The sequence below is a fragment of the Oncorhynchus tshawytscha genome, unplaced genomic scaffold, assembly GCF_018296145.1.
Source record: "Oncorhynchus tshawytscha isolate Ot180627B unplaced genomic scaffold, Otsh_v2.0 Un_contig_766_pilon_pilon, whole genome shotgun sequence".
In the NCBI taxonomy this organism is placed as follows: domain Eukaryota; kingdom Metazoa; phylum Chordata; class Actinopteri; order Salmoniformes; family Salmonidae; genus Oncorhynchus; species Oncorhynchus tshawytscha.
Genome location: NW_024609833.1, coordinates 2,732,903 through 2,753,438, shown reverse-complemented (window position 1 = coordinate 2,753,438; position 20,536 = coordinate 2,732,903). Strand labels below are relative to the sequence as shown.

The 20,536-nt window shown below is 45.9% G+C and overlaps 1 protein-coding gene across 5 annotated transcripts in view; it reads right to left on the bottom strand.

The window, feature by feature from the left end:
- The window catches only part of si:dkey-220o5.5 (actin filament-associated protein 1-like 2), a 106,016-nt gene that overhangs the window by 1,363 nt on the left and 84,117 nt on the right, over nucleotides 1–20,536 (bottom strand). For all 5 annotated transcript variants that reach the window (XM_024418369.2, XM_024418371.2, XM_024418372.2 and 2 more), the window contains 5 exons: nucleotides 15,059–15,270; nucleotides 12,985–13,094; nucleotides 12,649–12,769; nucleotides 12,097–12,181; nucleotides 839–1,005 (listed from right to left, as the gene is read on the bottom strand). In XM_024418369.2, coding sequence (XP_024274137.1) covers nucleotides 839–1,005; nucleotides 12,097–12,181; nucleotides 12,649–12,769; nucleotides 12,985–13,094; nucleotides 15,059–15,270 — 695 coding nt within the window. The remainder of the gene's footprint in view (nucleotides 1–838; nucleotides 1,006–12,096; nucleotides 12,182–12,648; nucleotides 12,770–12,984; nucleotides 13,095–15,058; nucleotides 15,271–20,536) is intronic.

Below are 20,536 nucleotides of genomic sequence, written 5' to 3'. Positions count from 1 at the left end.
TCACCACAATATCAAAGTGACCCAGCCAAGAGGATATAAAACACATACTCCAATACAATGACGTACTGGTAAGAAGAGTAGTAGCAGGTGATTCCTTTTTCTTCTTCTTGGAGCTTACCAAGTTCTGATATGCTGATTGGTATTGTTGAGTTGGATTTGTTTACAATGTGTCAAACAACTTTGGTCAGCCAACTTTGGTCACCCTTTCAAGCTCTGTAGGAAAATTATTTATTTGAGGCTAATGATAGCAAAGACCTCATCTTTGAACTGCCCCTATGGTCATTGTATCTAAAGAGGGGGATAGCCTATTTATGTGCACTGTATGCTAATTGCTTCTCAACACACAGGCATCTGTACAAACGAGGGGGAAAGGCATTTTACACAGAGATTATGTTAATGTCAAGAATGGAATAAAGGGAGAAAATGTGTCCAACCTACAACAGGAGAGAAGATTAAACATTTCCTTGAAGTTTTCCCCCTGATTTATTAACGAGTCACCTTAATAATTAGACAAATTCTGTTTGGATACCATGTCACATTATGAAGCCTTATGTATTTTCAGTTAAACACACCAGTGTTGTGTTGAACATTCTGAACAGCAAGTGGCAGCATTGTGCCACAAAACTTCTCAGAGAAGGAGTGCTGATGTCAGATTTTTAAAAATCAATTTTAGATCAAAATGAATAAGATAACATGGACAGGTGAAAATGTGGGACCAGATCCTACATCAGCACTTCTAGTCTGAGACACTTTATGAATATGTGCCCTGGATATTTTCATGGATAAGACCTCTGGATGGCATAACAGGGTTGTGGGTGGCAGTGTAGAGTTGTGTTACCTGTGCCCGTTCTGTACAGAAGGCCAGAGACTGTCTGAAGGAGGTACATTTGGCGGTCTTCCCTGCAGTGATGAGGTTCATCTCTGACCCAGCTCTCAGCTGTACCCTTCTCTTCCCAGTCAAGTCCAGTTTCTGAACCCCCCGCTCCACCTCACACGATTTCCTACCTGTTACAGAGCAGTCACTGTCACAAATCTGGATTAAATACCTACGTTAAAGACTATATATATATAGTCAAATATATATATATATAGACTATATATAATATGCCAAAGACTCGAATGATGGCAGTTTTGTTGAGAGGAAAACATGATATCATGTGTTTCTAAGAAGCCCTTACAAGGACCTTCTGCCATGAGGCGAGATCCTGCTGCCATGACCAAACCACCAGAAACGACGGCTTCGCATCAGCACTCTCCATAGGAGCATTTCCCTCCACAACTCCAAGAAGGAATCCAAGCTCACTTCTTAATAGTGAGCAAGAACTGGAGTAACTGTGGCAGTACATTCCCTCTTGGCCTGCACACTCTTTTCAGCAGTGTTCACATGTCCCATATCTTCAGAAGCCTTGTCCTAGATCTGTTTGTGCTACCATGTCAACTCCTTGTGATGTCTGAAAGCACAAACAGATCTGGTAACAGGCTATATCTTCAGGCCTCAGCACTTCAATAACCCATAGCCCGGGGGTGTTATATGAATTAGTCCCAGACTTTTCTTCTTTTAACTAAACTGCTCAAACTTAACAAAAACAGGGGGGGGGGGTAGACCAGAGTAACTGTGTTCCCACCACTATAATTATAAAGTGCTATGCATTTGTGTCTGTGTAGTGTTTTACATTGATGCAACAGCACGCAACTGCAACATAAAACTATGGGATGATGGAAAATTCTGTTCAGAGAATCTGTTATAACATATCATTATGTAGACACTTTTATAATGCAAGCCAGATGTAGTGGACTTGTTTCACTTAAAAGTCAAAAACTTTAATGCAGGAGAATGATAATAATATCCAAAGTTACATATTCTTCCCTAATCATATTCTTTGCACAGATTTGGGGAATAACCTCCATACAAACATCTTTAATTTTCTATTTGGCTCCCGTTCTGAATAACAGATGGAGTGGCAAAGAGATTGGACAGAAATTGGTCTTAAAGTACATATTGATGTGAAATCTAGGCAAACCCTCGTCTCTTTGCATTTCGAATGTGGAATACAATATGTGTTCGGTACAAGCTAGTAGCCGGCTACCACCAAGTACTCTACCTTGCACGTTAGAGACTGCTGCCCTATGTACATAGAGTCATTGAACACTTGTTCACTTGAATAATGTTGGCATACTGTTTAACCCACTTTATATGTAAAAACTGTATTCCAGTCAAACCTCAAACCTATACACATTTTCTATTCAGATACCATTCACTCTAGTCCGGAAGCTAATTTGCTGCAATTCTATCCATTTTGACATGGGGTTTTGTACTGTGTATTGAAATCAAATCAAATTGTATTGGTCACATACACATGGTTAGCAGATGTAGCAAAATGCTTGTGCTTCTAGTTCCGACTATGCAGTAATATGTAAAAAGTAATCTAAAAATTTCACAACAACTACCTTATGCACACAAGTGTAAAGGAATTAATAAATATAAATATATGGATGAGCGATGGCTGAACGGCATAGGCAAGATGCAGTAGATGGTATAGAGTACAGTTGTCACGACTTCCGCCGAAGTTGGCTCCCCTGCCTGTTCAGGCGGTGCTCGGCGGTCGTCGTCACCGTCCTACTAGCCGCCACCGATCCCTTTTTCGTTTGTCTTATTAGTTTCACCTGTGTTTCTGTTGTTTGGTTTAATGAGCTTCCCTATATTTAGTAGGTAGACCCTCCCTTGTTTTGTGCGGGATTGTCTTTATGTTACGTGTGTGCATTTTAGGTAGAGGTGGATTTATTTTCTTAACTTGGCACCCTGTGTTTTTGGGGTTTTCACATTGTATGTTCGCACCCTATATTGTTGGGCTTATCATTTTGTGTGCCGAAGTAAAGAGCACTTTTCCCCAGTGGAACTCTCTGCGTCTGATTCCTTCACCCACCTAGTCCCGCGTGACAGAATCCCGCGTGACAGAATCCCGCACCGCATATGGAATCAGCAGGAGCAGCCGCACCTCCTCTCCCATCGATGGAGGAAAGGGTCCTCCATCATACCAGTGTTCTCCACAGGATTGGTTCTGCAATGGATCAAATGATGGAGAGGATGGATCGATGGGAGAGGAGTGGCCTTCCCACCTCATCTTCACCACCCCCTTCTCCAGCACCTCCTGTTCCTGCTACCGCATCCGGGGCTCTTCGGCTGGCGCTCTCGGGAGTATGATGGAAGGGCGGCGGGGTGTCGGTGTTTCCGCCTACAACTGGAAATGTACCTGGCGACCATTCGTCCTACTCCCTCCGGAGAGGAGAGCGTGAGCGCCCTCGTCTCCTGTCTGACTGGACGAGCCCTAAAGTGGGCCAACGCAGTGTGGAATGGTCCAGACTCGGCGAGGGATCATTACCCAGAGTTCACCCTCCGATTCTGAACGGTATTTGACCACCCACCAGAGGGTCGTGCGGCGGGTGAACGGCTGTTCCACCTGCGTCAGGAGACAAGGAGCGCGCAGGACTTTGCCCTGGAGTTCAGGACCTTGGCCGCAGGAGCAGGGTGGAACGACAGGACCTTGATAGACCATTTCCGATGCAGCCTCAGGGAGGATGTCCGCAGGGAGCTAGCATATCGGGACACCACCCTCACGCTGAATGAGCTCATCGACATGGCCATCCGTCTCGACAACCTGCTGGCACCCGCGGGCGTTCGGAACATGGCCTGTCGTTTCCACCTTCCAGCCCTCCTGCTCCTATCCCTATGGAGTTAGGAGGGGCGGCTTCGAGGGGGACCGGAGGAGGAGTGTCCTCTTGCACCAGTTGTGGTCGGCGAGGACACAGGGCCGACCGGTGCTGGAGGAACTCGTCTGGGAGTCGGGAGGGCAGGCGGAGCACTACTCGATCACCCCAGGTGAGTCAGCACCAGACTCACCCTGAGCTTCCTGTCGGTCATATGTATGTGTTAACCTCTTTCCCTGGGTTTTCTCCCTCTCTACAGCATAAGGCGCTAATCGATTCAGGCGCAGCTGGGAATTTCTTGGATCGGGGGCTCGGGTTAAGGCTAGGGATTCCCCTTGTGTCGTTAGACCTACCTTTCCCTGTGCACTCCTTAGATAGCCGACCATTAGGGTCAGGAGTGGTCAGGGAGGCTCCGGTGCCGCTGGACATGGTAACGCAGAGTCATAAGGAGCAGATTAGTCTGTTCCTTATCGATTCACCTGCGTTTCCAGTGGTGTTGGGAATTCCCTGGCTAGCTCAGCACAACCCGGTGATTTCCTGGCGACAGGGGGCTCTTAAGGGGTGGTCAGAGGAGTGTTCAGGCAGGTGTATAGGAGTTGCCATTGGTGCGACTACGGTGGAGAGTCCAGACCAGGTTTCCACCGTGCGCATTCCCTCTGAATATGCTGATTTGGCTATCGCCTTCAGTAAAAAGAGGGCGACCCAATTACCACCCCATCGTCGAGGGGACTGCGCGATAGACCTCCTGGAGAACGTTGCACTTCCTAGGAGTCACGTGTATCCATTGTCCCAGGAGGAGACAGTAGCTATGGAGACATATGTTGCTGAATCGCTGGGACAGGGGTACATTCGGCCCTCCGCATCACCCGTCTCCTCGAGCTTCTTTTTTGTGAAGAAGGAGGGAGGTCTGCGTCCGTGCATTGATTATCGAGGTCTAAATTCCATCACAGTGGGGTTTAGTTACCCACTACCTCTCATCGCTACGGCGGTGGAATCATTTCACGGGGCGCGCTTCTTCACAAAACTGGACCTGAGGAGTGTGTATAATCTGGTGCGTATCCGGGGAGATGAGTGGAAAACCGCATTTAGTTCTACATCTTGCCATTATGAGTACCGCGTCATGCCATATGGGTTGAAAAATGCTCCAGCCGTCTTCCAATCCTTCATAGATGAGATTCTCCGAGACCTGCTCGGGCAGGGAGTGGTAGTGTTCATCGATGACATCTTGATCTATTCTGCCACACGCGTGGTGGCGCATGTGTCTCTGGTGCGTAAGGTACTTGGGCGACTGCTGTAGCATGACCTGTATTGCAAGGCGAAGAAATGTGTGTTCTTCAAACAGGCCGTCTCCTTCCTGGATTATCGTATTTCCACCTCCGGGGTGGTGATGGAGGGTGACCGCGTTACAGCCGTGCGTAATTGGCCGACTACGACCACGGTGAAAGAGGTGCAGCGGTTTTTAGGGTTTGCCAATTACTACCGGAGGTTTATCTGGGATTTTGGTCAGGTGGCTGCTCCCATTACCTCACTGCTGAAGGGAGGACCGGTGCGCTTGCGTTGGTCAGCAGAGGCGGGCAGAGCTTTCAGTCGTCTGAAGGAGCTGTTCACCAATGCGCCCGTGTTGGCACATCCGGACCCCTCTTTAGCGTTCATAGTGGAGGTGGACGCGTCCAAGGCGTGGGTCGGGCCGTGCTGTCCCAGGGCTCGGGCGTGCCACCCAAGCTCCACCCCTGTGCCTTCCGGCGGAGCGGAACTATGACGTGGGGGACCGGGAGTTGTTAGCTGTAGTCAAGGCTCTGAAGGTGTGGAGACATTGGCTTGAGGGGGCGAAACACCCTTTTCTCATCTGGACTGACCATCGTAATCTCGAATATATCCGGGGAGCGAGGAGACTAAATCTGCGTCAAGCTAGATGGGCCATGTTTTTCACCCGGTTCCGGTTCACCATCTCGTACCGGCCAGGCTCCCAAAACACCAAAGCCGACGCGCTGTCCCGCCCCTATGATACCGAGGAGCGGTCCGTTGAGCCAACTCCCATTATTCCACCTTCATGTCTCGTGGCACCGGTAGTATGGGAGGTGGACGCGGAGATAGAGAGGGCCTCAGGGTTAGAAGCGGACCCCCCTAACTGTCCAGCGGGGGCTCAGTACGTGCCGAGGGGGGTCCGGGATAAGCTAATCCGTTGGGCTCATACTCTCCCCTCCTCGGGTCATCCTGGCATCGAGAGGACAGTGCGGAGTCTTAGAGGGAGATACTGGTGGCCCACGTTGGCTAAGGACGTGAGATTTTATGTCTCCTCCTGCTCGGTGTGCGCTCAGAGCTAGGCTCCTCGGCACTTGCCTAGAGGGAAGTTACAGCCCCTCTAGGCAAGTTCCACAACGGCCGTGGACACACTTATTGGTGGACTTTCTTACCGACCTTCCCCCGTTCCAGGGAAGTACTACGATCCTGGTCGTTGTCTATCGGTTTTCTAAGTCCTGCCGTCTCATCCCGTTGCCCGGTCTCCCTACGGCCCTGCAGACTGAGGAGGCAGCCTTGTTTACCCATGTCTTCCGGCACTATGGGGTGCCTGAGGACATTGTTTCTGATCGGGCCCCCAATTCACATCCAGAGTTTGGAGGGCGTTTATGGAGAGACTGGGGGTCTCGACCAGCTTGACCTCGGGTTTTCACCCCGAGAGTAATGGGCAGGTGGAGCGCGTAAACCAGGATGTGGGCAGGTTTCTGTGGTCATATTGCCGGGACCGGTCTTGTGAGTGGGCGAGGTATGTTCCTTGGGCTGAGCTCGCTCAGAACTCCCTCCGCCACTCCTCAACGAACATGTCCCATTTTGAGTGTGTGTTGGGTTACCAGTCGGTCCTGGCCCCATGGCATCAGAGCCAGACAGAGGCTCCTGCGGTAGAGGAATGGGTACAGCGCTCCAAGGATACCTGGAAAGCCGTCCAGGAATCGCTAAGGTTAGCGGGAGAACGGCAGAAGAGGAGCGCTGACCAGCACCGCAGTGAGGCCCCCGTGTTTTCACCGGGGGACAGGGTCTGGCTCTCGACCCGAAACCTGCACCTCCGCCTGCCCTGTCGGAACCTGGGGCCGCAGGGTGTGGGGCCGTTTAAAGTCCCGAGGAGAATAAACGAGGTGTGTTACAGGTTACAACTTCCTAGGTATTACCGTATTAACCCCTCGTTTCATGTGTCTCTCCTCAGGCCGGTGGTGGCTGCAGGAAGGTGAGGTTCCTGAGGTCCCTCCGCCCCCTCTGGACATCGAGGTGTCCCCGGCGTACACAGTACGTGGCATTATGGATTCGAGACGCCGGGTGTGGGGCCTACAGTACCTCGTGGACTGGGAGGGGTACGGTCCAGAGGGTTCCGGTGGGGGACATTTTGGATCCTTCTCTCCTGAGAGACTTCCACCGCCTCCACCCGGATCGCCCGGCGCCTCGCCCTCCGGGTCGTCCTCGAGGCCGGTGGTGGCGCGCTGCGGAGCCGCGCGTCAGGAGGGGGGTACTGTCACGACTTCCGCCGAAGTTGGCTCCCCTGCCTGTTCGGGCGGTGCTCGGCGGTCGTCGTCACCGTCCTATTGTCTTTATGTTACGTGTGTGCATTTAAGGTAGAGGTGGATGTATTTTCTTAAATTGGCACACTGTGTTTTTTGGGTTGTCACGTTGTATGTCCGCACCCTGTATTGTTGGGCTTATCATTTTGTGTGCCGAAGTAAAAAGCACTTTTCCCCAGTGGAACTCTCTGCGTCTGATTCCTTCACCCACCTAGTAACACGTGACAACAGTATATACATATGAGATGAGTAATGTAGGGTATGTAAACATTATATAAAGTGGCATTGTTTAAAGTGACTAGTGATACATTTATTACATCCAATTTTTTATTATTAAGTGGCTAGAGATTTGAGTCAGTATGTTGCCAGCAGCCACTCAGTCTGATGGCCTTGAGATAGAAGCTGTTTTTCAGTCTCTCAGTCCCCGCTGTGATGCACCTGTACTGACCTCGCCTTCTGGATGATAGCGGGGTGAATAGGCAGTGGCTCGGGGGGTTGTTGTCCTTGATATTTTTGGCCTTCCTGAGACATCGGGTGGTGTAGGTGTCTTGGAGGGCACGTAGTTTGCCCCCGGTGATGTGTTGTGCAGACCTCACTACCCTCTGGAGAGATTTACGGTTGTGAGCGGAGTAGTTGCCGTACCAGGCGGTGATACAGCCCGACAAGATGTTCTCGATTGTGCATCTGTAAAAGTGTTTTTGGAGTGTTTTTCTTCAGCCTCCTGATGTTGGAGAGGCGCTGTTGCGCCTTCTTCACCACGCTGTCTGTTGGGTGGACCATTTCAATTTGTCTGTGATGTGTATGCCGAGGAACTTAAAACTTTCCTCCTTCTCCACTACTGTCTCATCGATGTGGATGGAGGGAGGTGCTCCCTCTGCTGTTTCCTGAAGTCCACAATCATCTCCTTTGTTTTGTTGACGTTGAGTGTGAGGTTATTTTCCTGACGACACATGCCGAGGGCCCTCACGTCCTCCCTGTAGGCCGTCTCGTCGTTGTTGGTAATCAAGTCTACTACTGTAGTGTCGTCTGCAAACTTGATGATTGAGTTCGGAAGCGTGCATGGTCACACAGTCATGGGTGAACAGGAAGTACAGGAGAGGGCTGAGAACGCACCCTTATGGGTGGAGATGTTGTTTCCTACCCTCAGCACCTGGGGGCAGTCCCGTCAGAAAGTCCAGGACCCGGTTGCACAGCGTGGGGTCGAGACCCAGGGTCTCGAGCTTAATGACGAGTTTGGAGGGTTCTATCTTGTTAAATGCTGAGCTGTAGTCGATGAACAGCATTCTTACATAGGTATTCCTCTTGTCCAGATGGGTTAGGGCAGTGTGCAGTGTGATTGCGTCTTCTGTGGACCTATTGGGGCAGTAAGCAAATTGGAGTGGGGTCTAGGGTGTCAGGTAGGGTGGGCATGATACAGTGAGGGAATAAAGTATTTGATCCCCTGCTGATTTTGTATGTTTGCCCTCTGACAAAGATATGATCCGTCTATAATTTTAATGGTAGGTTTATTTGAACAGTGAGAGACAGAATAACAACAACAAAAATCCAGAAAAACGCATGTCAAAAATGTAATACATTTATTTGCATTTTCATGAGGGAAATAAGTATTTGACCCCCTCTCAATCAGAAAGATTTCTGGCTCCCAGGTGTCTTTTATACAGGTAACGAGCTGAGATTAGGAGCACACTCTTAAAGGGAGTGCTCCTAATCTCAGCTTTTACCTGTATAAAAAGACACCTGTCCACAGAAGCAATCAATCAATCAGATTCCAAACTCTCCACTATGTCCAAGACCAAGTAGCTCTCCAAGGATGTCAGGGACAAGATTGTAGACCTACACAAGGCTGGAATGGGCGACAAGACCATCGCCAAGCAGCTTAGTGAGAAGGTGACAACAGTTGGTGCGATTATTCGCAAATGGAAGAAACACAAAAGAACTGTCAATCTCCCCGGCCTGGGGTTCCATGCAAGATCTCACCTAGGGGAGTTGCAATGATCATGAGAACGGTGAGGAATCAGCCCAGAACTACACGGGAGGATCTTGTCAATGATCTCAAGGCAGCTGGGACCATAGTCACCAAGAAAACAATTGGTAACACACTACGCCGTGAAGGACTGAAATCCTGCAGCTCCCGCAAGGTCCCCCTGCTCAAGAAAGCACATATACATGCCCGTTTGAAGTTTGTCAATGAACATCTGAATGATTCAGAGGACAACTGGGTGAAAGTGTTGTGGTCAGATGAGACCAAAATGGAGCTCTTTGGCATCAACTCAACTCGCCGTATTTGGAAGAGGTGGAATGCTACCTATGACCCCAAGAACACCATCCCCACCGTCAAACATGGAGGTGGAAACATTATGCTTTGGGGGTGTTTTTCTGCTAAGGGGACAGGACAACTTCACCGCATCAAAGGGACGATGGACGGGGCCATGTACCATCAAATCTTGGGTGAGAACCTCCTTCCCTCATCCAGGGCATTGAAAATGGGTCGTGGATGGGTATTTCAGCATGACAATGACCCAAAACACACGGCCAAGGCAACAAACGAGTGGCTCAAGAAGAAGCACATTAAGGTCCTGGAGTGGTATAGCCAGTCTCCAGACCTTAATCCCATAGAAAATCTGTGGAAGGAACTGAAGGTTCAAGTTGCCAAACGTCAGCCTCGAAACCTTAATGACTTGGAGAAGATCTGCAAAGAGGAGTGGGACAAAATCCCTCCTGAGATGTGTGCAAACCTGGTGGCCAACTACAAGAAACGTCTGACCTCTGTGATTGCCAACAATGGTTTTGCCACCAAGTACTAAGTCATGTTTTGCAGAGGGGTCAAATACTTATTTCCCTCATTAAAATGCAAATCAATTTATAACATTTTTGGATTTTTTTGTTGTTATTCTGTCTCTCACTGTTCAAATAAACCTACCATTACAATTATAGACTGATCATTTCTTTGTCAGTGGGCAAACGTACAAAATCAGCAGGGGATCAAATACTTTTTTCCCTCACTGTATGATCCTTGACTAGTCTCTCAAAGCACTTCATGATGACAGAAATGACAGAGATGGTCGTTTAGCTCAGTTACCTTAGCTTTCTTGGGAACAGGAACAATGGTGGCCCTTTTGAAGCATGTGGGAACAGCAGACTGGGATAGGGATTGATTGAATATGTCCCTAACACACCAGCCATCTGGTCTGCGCTGTCTCTGAGGACGCAGCTAGGGATGCCGTCTGGGCCGGCAGCCTTGCGAGGGTTAACACGTTTAAATGTTTTACTCAAATACTGTATTCTCGACATTGCTCATTCTAATATTTCTGCATTGCATTTTAGTTACTGTTTATACACACCAAATATTATTTATTACTGGACACAGCTCAATCTATTATATCTACTACTGCACATATCATTATTAGCATATCTTGTCTAAATTCATCCGGTGTATATACATATAGATTGCATTTGGATTTCTATTACAGTGCTATTTGTGTTGTTAGTTGGATTCGTTCTGACATTTCTTGATTTCTTGTTGTGTTTTTTAATTTGTATTTTATTATTTGTGTACTTTTACTACATTGTTAGGAGCTAAGAATGTCACTGCATCTGCTATAACATCTGCTGAACTGTGTGTGTCACCAATAAATGTTTATTAGATTTGACTATAGTCTAGTGCAGGGATGGGCAACTGGCGACCCACCCCCCTTTTGAAGGCCCTCAGGCGAGGTCTCAACTTAACTCAACTCAACCTTGCAAGTTAGAATAGTAGAATACACAAGGTGCAATTTCAAAATTTGGTTGTGTATCATCAGTTTTTCTCTTGTTATGTCAGTCACTGATAGTCAGTCAATTAGCCCATGCCAGCAAACATTTTTTAGATTGCTGAATTAGTTTAGTGGCCAGCCACTGCAGCCCTTCATGATGAGTTCAGTTTTTTGTGGCCCCCAGCCCCATCAAAGTTGCCTATCCCTGGTCTAGTGCCTGATAAATTGCAGGATATGTCCAAATGGCCAAATGCAACATCGAGAGCATCCTGACTGGTACGGCAATTGCTCGGCCTCTGACCGCGGGGCACTGCAGAGGGTAGTGCATCACTGGGGCTAAGCTGCCTGCCATCCAGGACCTCTCCACCAGGCGGTGTAAGAGGAAGGCCCTAAAAATTGTCAAAGGCCCCAGCCACCCAGTCATAGACTGTTTCTCTCTGCTACCGGATGGCATACCGGAGTGCCAAGTCTAGGACAAAAAGGCTTCTCAACAGTTTTTACCCCCAAGCCATAAGACTCCTGAACAGGTAAACCCTGACTATTTGCATTGTGTGTCCCCCAACCCCCCTCCCCCCAACCCTTCTTTTTACTTTGCTGCTACTCTCTGTTTATCATATATGCATAGTCACTTTAACTATACATTCATGTACATACTACCTCAATTGGGCCGACCAACCAGTGCTCCAATACATTGGCTAACCGGGCTATGCATTGTGTCCCACCCACCACCCGCCAACCCCTCTTTTAGTCTACTGCTACTCTCTGTTCATCATATATGCATAGTCACTTTAACCATATCTACATGTACATACTACCTCAATCAGCCTGACTAACTGGGGTCTGTGTGTAGCCTCGCTACTTTTATAGCCTCGCTACTGTATATAGCCTGTCTTTTTACTGCTGTTTTATTTCTTTACTTACCTATTGTTCACCTAATACCTTTTTTGCACTATTGGTTAGAGCCTGTAAGTAAGCATTTCACTCTAAGGTCTACCTGTTGTATTCAGCGCACGTGACAAATAAACTTTGATATGTCTGTGGTGTCTCCTACAGAGGAACACCTGAAGGGGTGAACATTGAATCCGACTTACTGTGAAAGATATCAGTGTTGCTGTAGTTGACTGAATCCTTCGATGACACTGAGTCTCCCCTGGCGACGTTATGGGAATTCTGGAACTGATGAGAGCAAAACAAAGGAAATCCGTTGAAATATCAACAGCTAACAGTAGGTCCATCAAAGTCACACTGGCTTCTTTTGACTGTTGTCAACTGTACAGTTTACTACAAACAGAAATGTACGCCTATGACCATCACCTGACCGTGTCCTTATTCAAGTCTGAAGGTAAAAATTCTCTCTTGACCCTGGACACACAATGTATTAGGCTGGAATTCAAACCAACAAAGAATAACGAACTGTGCACTACAATAGACTTCAAAGGCAATTTCCCAGACATTTGTGGAGATCCCTTTCATAAAATCAAGATTCAAGCATAAAGCACCTTTAAAAGTTCATTAACCTGCATTGGTTTAAATCCCAATCTCACAGAACCCAGGTGAAGAGAATGGTAGCAAAGGAGTTAAGTCAGAACAAAAAAATGTCCCTATACAACATATCACCCCCCCACCCCGAGAATGGGCCGTACCATGTGCTCCAGTATGGCCGTGTTGGAGTAGATGGGTTGTGAGCGGCCGCTTCCACTGTGCTGGTGAAAGGGGTCATCTATGTACATGTTTGAGGTTGGGAACCTTTGCTCCTTCAAACCACTGATGGTTGGGGGAAAAAAATTAAAAACATTGTTCTAGGTCCGTATGTATCAAGTGTCTCAGAATAGGAGTGTTGATTTAGGATCAGTTTAGCTTTTTAGATCACAATTAATAAGATTAAATGGACCGGGGAGAGCTGATCCTAGATCAGCACTCCTACTCTGTTTTGTAGATCCAAACCAAGGGATCTAGTGATCATCATACACATTTATTACCTGAGGGCTCCAGCAGGCTTTGAGTCATATAGAGAGTCAGCCTGATCCTGGCTTACACTCCCGTCCTGTAGGAGCTGCAACCACTGCTCTTTCTCATCTGCACAGCTGGCCTGGACAGAGACATGGACGAACACAGAAAGAGAGGGATAGAGAGAAAGAAGACGGAGAAGGGGAGTTTCAACAACACACAATGCTCTGTTCCAGGAATTAATTGGTGAATTTTGAATTTTGATTTTGGAGTTTTTATATTGAATATAAACCTGTGGGAAATAACTTGATCACCTTTGGTAGTCATCGCATAATAACAAGCTTTTTTTTTAAAGTTTTTGAAGTGTGAAATATCTTTCCACTATGATCTATATTAACTATACTGATGTAAATGAATCGGCAGGTAGCCTAGCGGTTAAGAGTGTTGGGCCAATAACCGAAAGGTTGCTAGTTTGAATCCCTGAGCTCACTAGGTGAAACATCTGTTGATTTGCCCTTGAGCAAGGCAAAACCCTAATTTCTCCTGTTTCAACATACCCTAATTTCTCCTGTTTCAACATACCCAAATCTGCCGTTCGCAAATTAATTTTGTCCCCCCCAAGCTAAACGTCACGACACAACCAATTATATTAATTTGGGGACTGGTCGAAAAGCATTAAACATTTATGGCAATTTAGCTAGCTAGCGTGCAGTTGCTAGCTAATTTATCCTATTTAGCTAGCTTGCTGTTGCTAGCTAATTTGTCCTGGGATATAAACATTAGGTTGTTATTTTACCTGAAATGCACAAGGTCCTCTACAATGACAATTAATCCACACATAAAATGGTCAACCAAATCGTTTCTAGTCATCTCTCCTCCTTCCAGGCTTTTTCTTCTTTGGACTTTATATGGCGATTGGCATCTAACTTTCATAGTTACCACGATGACCGACCAAACTCAGTTCATCTTTCAATCACCCATGTGGGTATAACCAATGAGAAGATGGCAAGTGAGTATCTGCTCCGATTATCCAATGAGGAGATGGGAGATGCAGGACTTGCACCGCGTTCAGTGTCACAAATAGAAATTACTTATATTTTAGCGCTTGGCAATGCAGATGCTCATTGGCACGCGAGAGCAGTGTGGGTGCAATAATTGAATAACATGTATATTTAAATTTATTTTGCATGCGTGCAACGTGAACGGTGTGGTCAGCATGTAAGTCGCTCTGGCTAACATGCTGACCAGACCGGACACGTCACGTGCGCGAGCGTTGCAAAATAAATGTAGAAATCCATGTTATTCAACTATTGCACCCACACTGCTCGCGCGCGCTAACGAGCATCTGCGACGCCAAGGGCTAAAATCGAACTCCTTTCTATTTCTGACGTAGGTCACGCTGAAATTCCTGCCTCTCCATCTCCTCATTGGTTTATAGAAGCAGGTACCCACGTGCCATCTTCTCATTGGTTATACCCATGTGGGTGATTAAAAGACGAACTGTTTTGCCCGGTAGTCGTGGTAATACTATGAAAGTTTAGATGCTGATCACCATATAAGTTCAAAGATGAAGGAAGGAAGAGAGATGACTAGAAACGATTCGGTTGGCCATTTTATGTGTGGATTAATTGTCCGAGTAGAGGACCTTGTGCATTTCAGGTAAAATAACACCTCAATGTATATATCCCAGGACAAATTACCTAGCAACAGCAAGCTAGCTAAATTGGACAAATTAGCTAGCAAGTGCAAGCTAACTAGCTAAATTGCCATACATGTTTATTGCTTTTCGACCTGTCCCCAAATAAATGTCATAGGTTCAGAGTTTGTTTTGATATTTTAACCTGCATGTCGTGATCGCGTTTGGTGTAGGTGGACAAAATTCATTTATGCACGATAGCACACGATGGCGCACCCGGTTTAGGTTTCCGTGTAAGAGCATCTGCTAAATTACTATAAAATAAATATAATAAAGTCATAGTGATCCATGAACTATTCCTGACCCCGTTATTTCTGCATACAGTCTAGTCTGTCTATATCCTTACCAAGGAGAAAGGGTGATGTTAATCTGTCTGTACCTAGGGGGGACTTCACCCCCGGAGCCCTTACCTCCAGTACTGCCACCTGGTCTCCGTGTTGGACCACAGTGATGCGGTAGGCCTGAGGTGTGTCGGGGCCAGGTCGAACCTGGCAGCCTTTCAGCTGCACCGTGTACTGAGGGCACTCTTCACAGCCCTCGTCTCGGAACATTTTCAGCACCCCGCCCTGTACCTGGCACAACAGGCTCTGCCACTGGCAGTTCATCAGCACATTCAGGAACCCTGCAGCCCAAACAGGAATGGGGTCAAAGGTCACGAGAGTCTTGAGATCGTGCCAGACCAGGCTATCATCTAACTATTATGGTCAGGACTGTCTGGCACTAACGCCTATGGTCAGAACTGTCTGGCACTAACGCCTATGTTCAGGACTGTCTGGCACTAATGCCTATGATCAGGACTGTCTGGCACTAACGCCTATGGTCAGGAGTTAGCAAGACAGCACAAACAGATCCAGCGCAGGCTACCAGACAGAGGGCGGAAAAAGAACACATGACAACAGAAATAAACTGTTTGGTGGGAAATTTCAACCTGGTCTGAGGTCAAACTCTTACACAAAGATGACAATATCATACGGTTTGTACATTTCTTTGGCCATTATGTGTTCTCTAGTCATGAAGTTCAAACCCAAATCAATGGACATTGAAAATAAGTCACCATGAAGAGGTAGCTATGCATGTATGTGGTGTGACTTCCATCACCTTCTCTATCCCCAGTTATCTAATTGTACAATCAAGGCTACAAACAAGCTGGGCAGGGCCTATGGCTGTGTCTGAAATGGCTCCACATTCCTTATAGAGTCCCCTACTTGTCACACTGGTATAAAGGATTTGGAGACAGGCGTAGGAATACATAACAGGGGTTTTAATACACCCAAAACAAACACGTATACAGACCACTGGGATGTACCCAAACAAAAGAGCGAGGGTAAACCTCATAGAACGACACGAGACCCTTAATACACAAATGATGCAGCACAAAAGCTGATACAACTCACACGACCAACAGAAATGGGAACAATAATTGACAATACAAGGGTGAACAAAAGGCACACTTATACAATTACTAATCAGGGGAGAATGGGTACCAGGTGTGCGTAATCAAACAGTTCAGTGACACCTAGGGGGCAGTGACATAGACCTCCGGAACTAGTGTACAGAATGAGCAGCAGTACCGGGGGGATCCGTGACACTACTGTTGACCAGGGCCCATAGGGCTCTGTTCAAAAGTAGTGCACTATGTAGGGAATAGAGTGTCACTTCAGACATAACCTATTGTAATGTGTGCGCTGAGATTGAGTGTTTTAAGGGAGTGAGTGTTTTAATAAATAAACATAACGTAATACAAAACAAGACAACACACAGATATGACACTGGAACAGAAACAATGACGCCTGGGGAAGAAACCAAAGGGAGTGACATATATCAGAGTCCAGGTGTGTGATGACGCGCGGGTGCGTGTAATGATGGTGACAGGTGTGCGACATAACGAGCAGCCTGGTGACCTCGAGGCCGGAGAGGGAGCACACGTGACACCTATATCTAAAACCACCAAATTTGTACCCCCCAAAAACAGCAACAAAATATATAATAATATAATTAAATATAATGTTGGCCTGGCACAGTTCATGGAGTTTGCTAACCTGTTGAGGACACCTCCAGACTCTAATGGTGCAAAAGGTGACAATCCAATTCCCCAGGAATCCCCCGTTCACAATGAGCCAGTATTACACCAACAACGTGCCTGTTATGACTTAAAGCTAGACCAAACAAGGTTAACAATACCACACTTCATCACAGCAGTGACGTGCGGTAAGGTCTGAAACCGGGTAGGCACTTTTGGTATTTATCGGTGTCATGCCGTTGGCTTGGGGGTAGGTTTATGACAGTCATAAATACCTCTTCTCCCCTTTTTCCTCTCTCTACCCTACTGATGTTACATTTGCAAAACCCTTGGTTAACATAGAGATTCTGGGAACCTCAGAAGGTGGGGGGAAATGAACTATATTCTGGTAATCCGACCAATTGAACATATGCGGTGGTACTTAATGAATATGATGTCAGTTCGGGTTGTCATCTGAGACATTCTCATCAATGATAATATGACATAAACTCTACAGTGGAAAGTCTACACATCAGAGTTATCGGATTCACATGGAATTGTTAAATTATTCAACTTTTACAATTTGGAAAAATATTCTGTACCATTTTATTTTGTTACATTACATAGTTTTTTTTACTATAAAATAGTTGTGTCTTAACTGTGATAAGGGCTCGGGAAATAAGAGTATTGTCTGCTAAAGCAAGCGCCACTACTGAGGTTACTGCCTTTTTGAAGATTGTGTTCCACGATATAATATAACCAGTTTATATTACGGTTTCAATAAATCTATCTGAAATGGTACTTGTTTTTCTATTGACCGAATATACACTGCAAAAAAAAAAACTAGCCCTAACCTTAACTCTAAAAACATGTAAAGTGTTGGTCCCATGTTTCATGAGCTGAAATAAAAGATCCCAGAAATGTTCCAAATGCACAAAAATATTATTTCTCTCAAATTTTGTGCACAAATGTGTTTACATCCCTGTTAGTGAACATTTCTCCTTTGCAAAATAATCCATCCACCTGACAGGTGTGACATATCAAGAAGCTGATAATGGGGACAGTCCCCATTTTTGGTGGCCTGTCCCCGGCTGGAGCTGTCCCCGGAAATGTCCCCGTTTTTAACTGTGCATTAACCTCTTGCAGCTAACCTCTTGTAGGGGGCACTATTTTTATGTTTGGAAAAATAACATTCCCAAAGTAAACAGCCTATTTCTCAGGACCAGATGCTAGAATATGCATATACAGTGGGGCAAAAAAAGTATTTAGTCAGCCACCAATAGTGCAAGTTCTCCCACTTAAAAAGATGAGAAAGGCCTGTAATTTTCATCATAGGTACACTTCAACTATGACAGACAAATTGAGGAAAAAAAATCTAGAAAATCACATTGTAGGATTTTTAATGAATTTATTTGCAAATTATGGTGGAAAATAAGTATTTGGTCAATAACAAAAGTTTATCTCAATACTTTGTTTATATACCCTTTGTTGGCAATGACAGAAGTCAAACGTTTTCTGTAAGCCTTCACAAGGTTTTCACACACTGTTGCTGGTATTTTGGCCCATTCCTCCATGCAGATCTCCTCTAGAGCAGTGATGTTTTGGGGCTGTTGCTGGGCAACACGGACTTTCAACTCCCTCCAAAGATTTTCTATGGGGTTGAGATCTGGAGACTAGCTAGGCCACTCCAGGACCTTGAAATGCTTCTTACGAAGCCACTCCTTCGTTGCCCGGGCGGTGTGTTTGGGATCATTGTCATGCTGAAAGACCCAGCCACGTTTAATCTTCAATGCCCTTGCTGATGGAAGGAGGTTTTCACTCAAAATCTCACGATACATGGCCCCATTCATTATTTCCTTTACCCGTACGGATCAGTCGTCCTGGTCCCTTTGCAAAAAAACAGCCCCAAAGCATGATGTTTCCACCCCCATGCTTCACAGTAGGTATGGTGTTCTTTGGATGCAACTCAGCATTCTTTGTCCTTCAAACACGACGAGTTGAGTTTTTACCAAAAGGTTATATTTTGGTTTCATCTGACCATATGAGATTCTCCCAATCTTCTTCTGGATCATCCAAATGCTCTCTAGCAAACTTCAGACGGGCCTGGACATGTACTGGCTTAAGCAGGGGGACAAGTCTGGTACTGCAGGATTTGAGTTCCTGGCGGCGTAGTGTGTTACTGATGGTAGGCTTTGTTACTTTGCTCCCAGCTCTCTGCAGGTCATTCACTAGGTCCCCCCATGTGGTCTTGGGATTTTTGCTCACCGTTCTTGTGATCATTTTGACCACAAGATCTTGTGTGGAGCCCCAGATCGAGGGAGATTATCAGTGGTCTTGTAGGTCTTCCATTTCCTAATAATTGCTCCCACAGCTGATTTCTTCAAACCAAGCTGCTTACCTATTGCAGATTCAGTCTTCCTAGCCTGGTGCAGGTCTACAATTTTGTTTCTGGTGTCCTTTGACAGCTCTTTGGTCTTGACCATAGCGGAGTTTGGAGTGTGACTGTTTGAGGTTGTGGACAGGTGTCTTTTATACTGATAACAAGTTCAAACAGGTGCCATTAAAACAGGTAAGAGTGGAGGACAGAGGAGCCTCTTAAAGAAGAAGTTACAGATCTGTGAGAGCCAGAAATCTTGTTTGTTTGTAGGTGACCAAATACTTATTTTCCACCATAATTTGCAAATAAATTCATTAAAAATCCTACAATGTGATTTTCTGGATTTTCTTCTCTCATTTTGTCTGTCGTAGTTGAAGTGTACCTATGATGAAAACTACAGGCCTCTCTCATATTTTTAAGTGGGAGAACTTGCACAATTGGTGGCTGACTAAATACTGTTTTGCCCCACTGTAATTGACATATTAGGATAGAAAACACTCTAAAGTTTCCAAAACTGTCAAAATGTGGTCTTGTGAGTTAAACAGAACTGATATTGCAGGCTAAAACCTGAGGGAAATCCAATCAGGAAGTGCCCCTGTTTTTGAAACCTCTCTGTTCTTAAGCATCCCTATTGCCCATTTAAAGGGATATCAACCGGATTCCTCTTTCTATGGCTTCCCTAAGGTGTCAACAGCCTTTAGACATAGTTTCAGGCTTTTATTTTGAAGAATGAGCGTGAACGACCACATTGCGTAAGTGGATAGGTGGGGGCTCTTAGAGTGAGTTGTGCGCAAAAGAGAAAGGCGGCCATTGTTACTCCCGGTCCTAGTTAAAAGCCAACTGTCCCGGTTGATATATTATCGAATAGATATATGGAAAACACCCTGAGGATTGATTATAAAAACCGTTTGACATTTTTCTGTGGACATTATGGATATAATTTGGAATTTTTGTCTGCGTTGTAGTGACCGCTCTTTCCGGTGGATTCCTGGGCATAACGCGCCAAACTAACAGAGGTATTTGGATATAAAAAATGTCTTTATGGAACAAAAGGAACATTTGTCTAACTGGGAGTTTCGTGAGTGAAAACATCCGAAGATCATCAAAGGTAAACTATTAATTTGATTGCTTTGCTGATTTTCGTGACCAAGTTACCTGATGCTAAGTGTACTTATTGTTTTGTCGAGCGATCGATAAACTTACACAAACGCTTGTAATTGCTTTTGCTGTAAAGCATAATTTCAAAATCTGAGACGACAGGTGGATTAACAAAAGGCTAAGCTGTGTTTTGCAATATTGCACTTGTGATTTCATGAATATGAATATTTTCTAGTAATGTTATTTGACTGTGGCGCTATGCTATTCAGTGTTGCTGATGACAATTATACCGGATCCGGGATTGGTGGTTCAGAGAGGTTAAAAACAGACCGCAAAGTGAAATAATATTTTACATGGCAAGAAAGACCGTGCAGCAGAGCCTACCGGTTGACGTTTCAATCGCGTTGTGCTTGT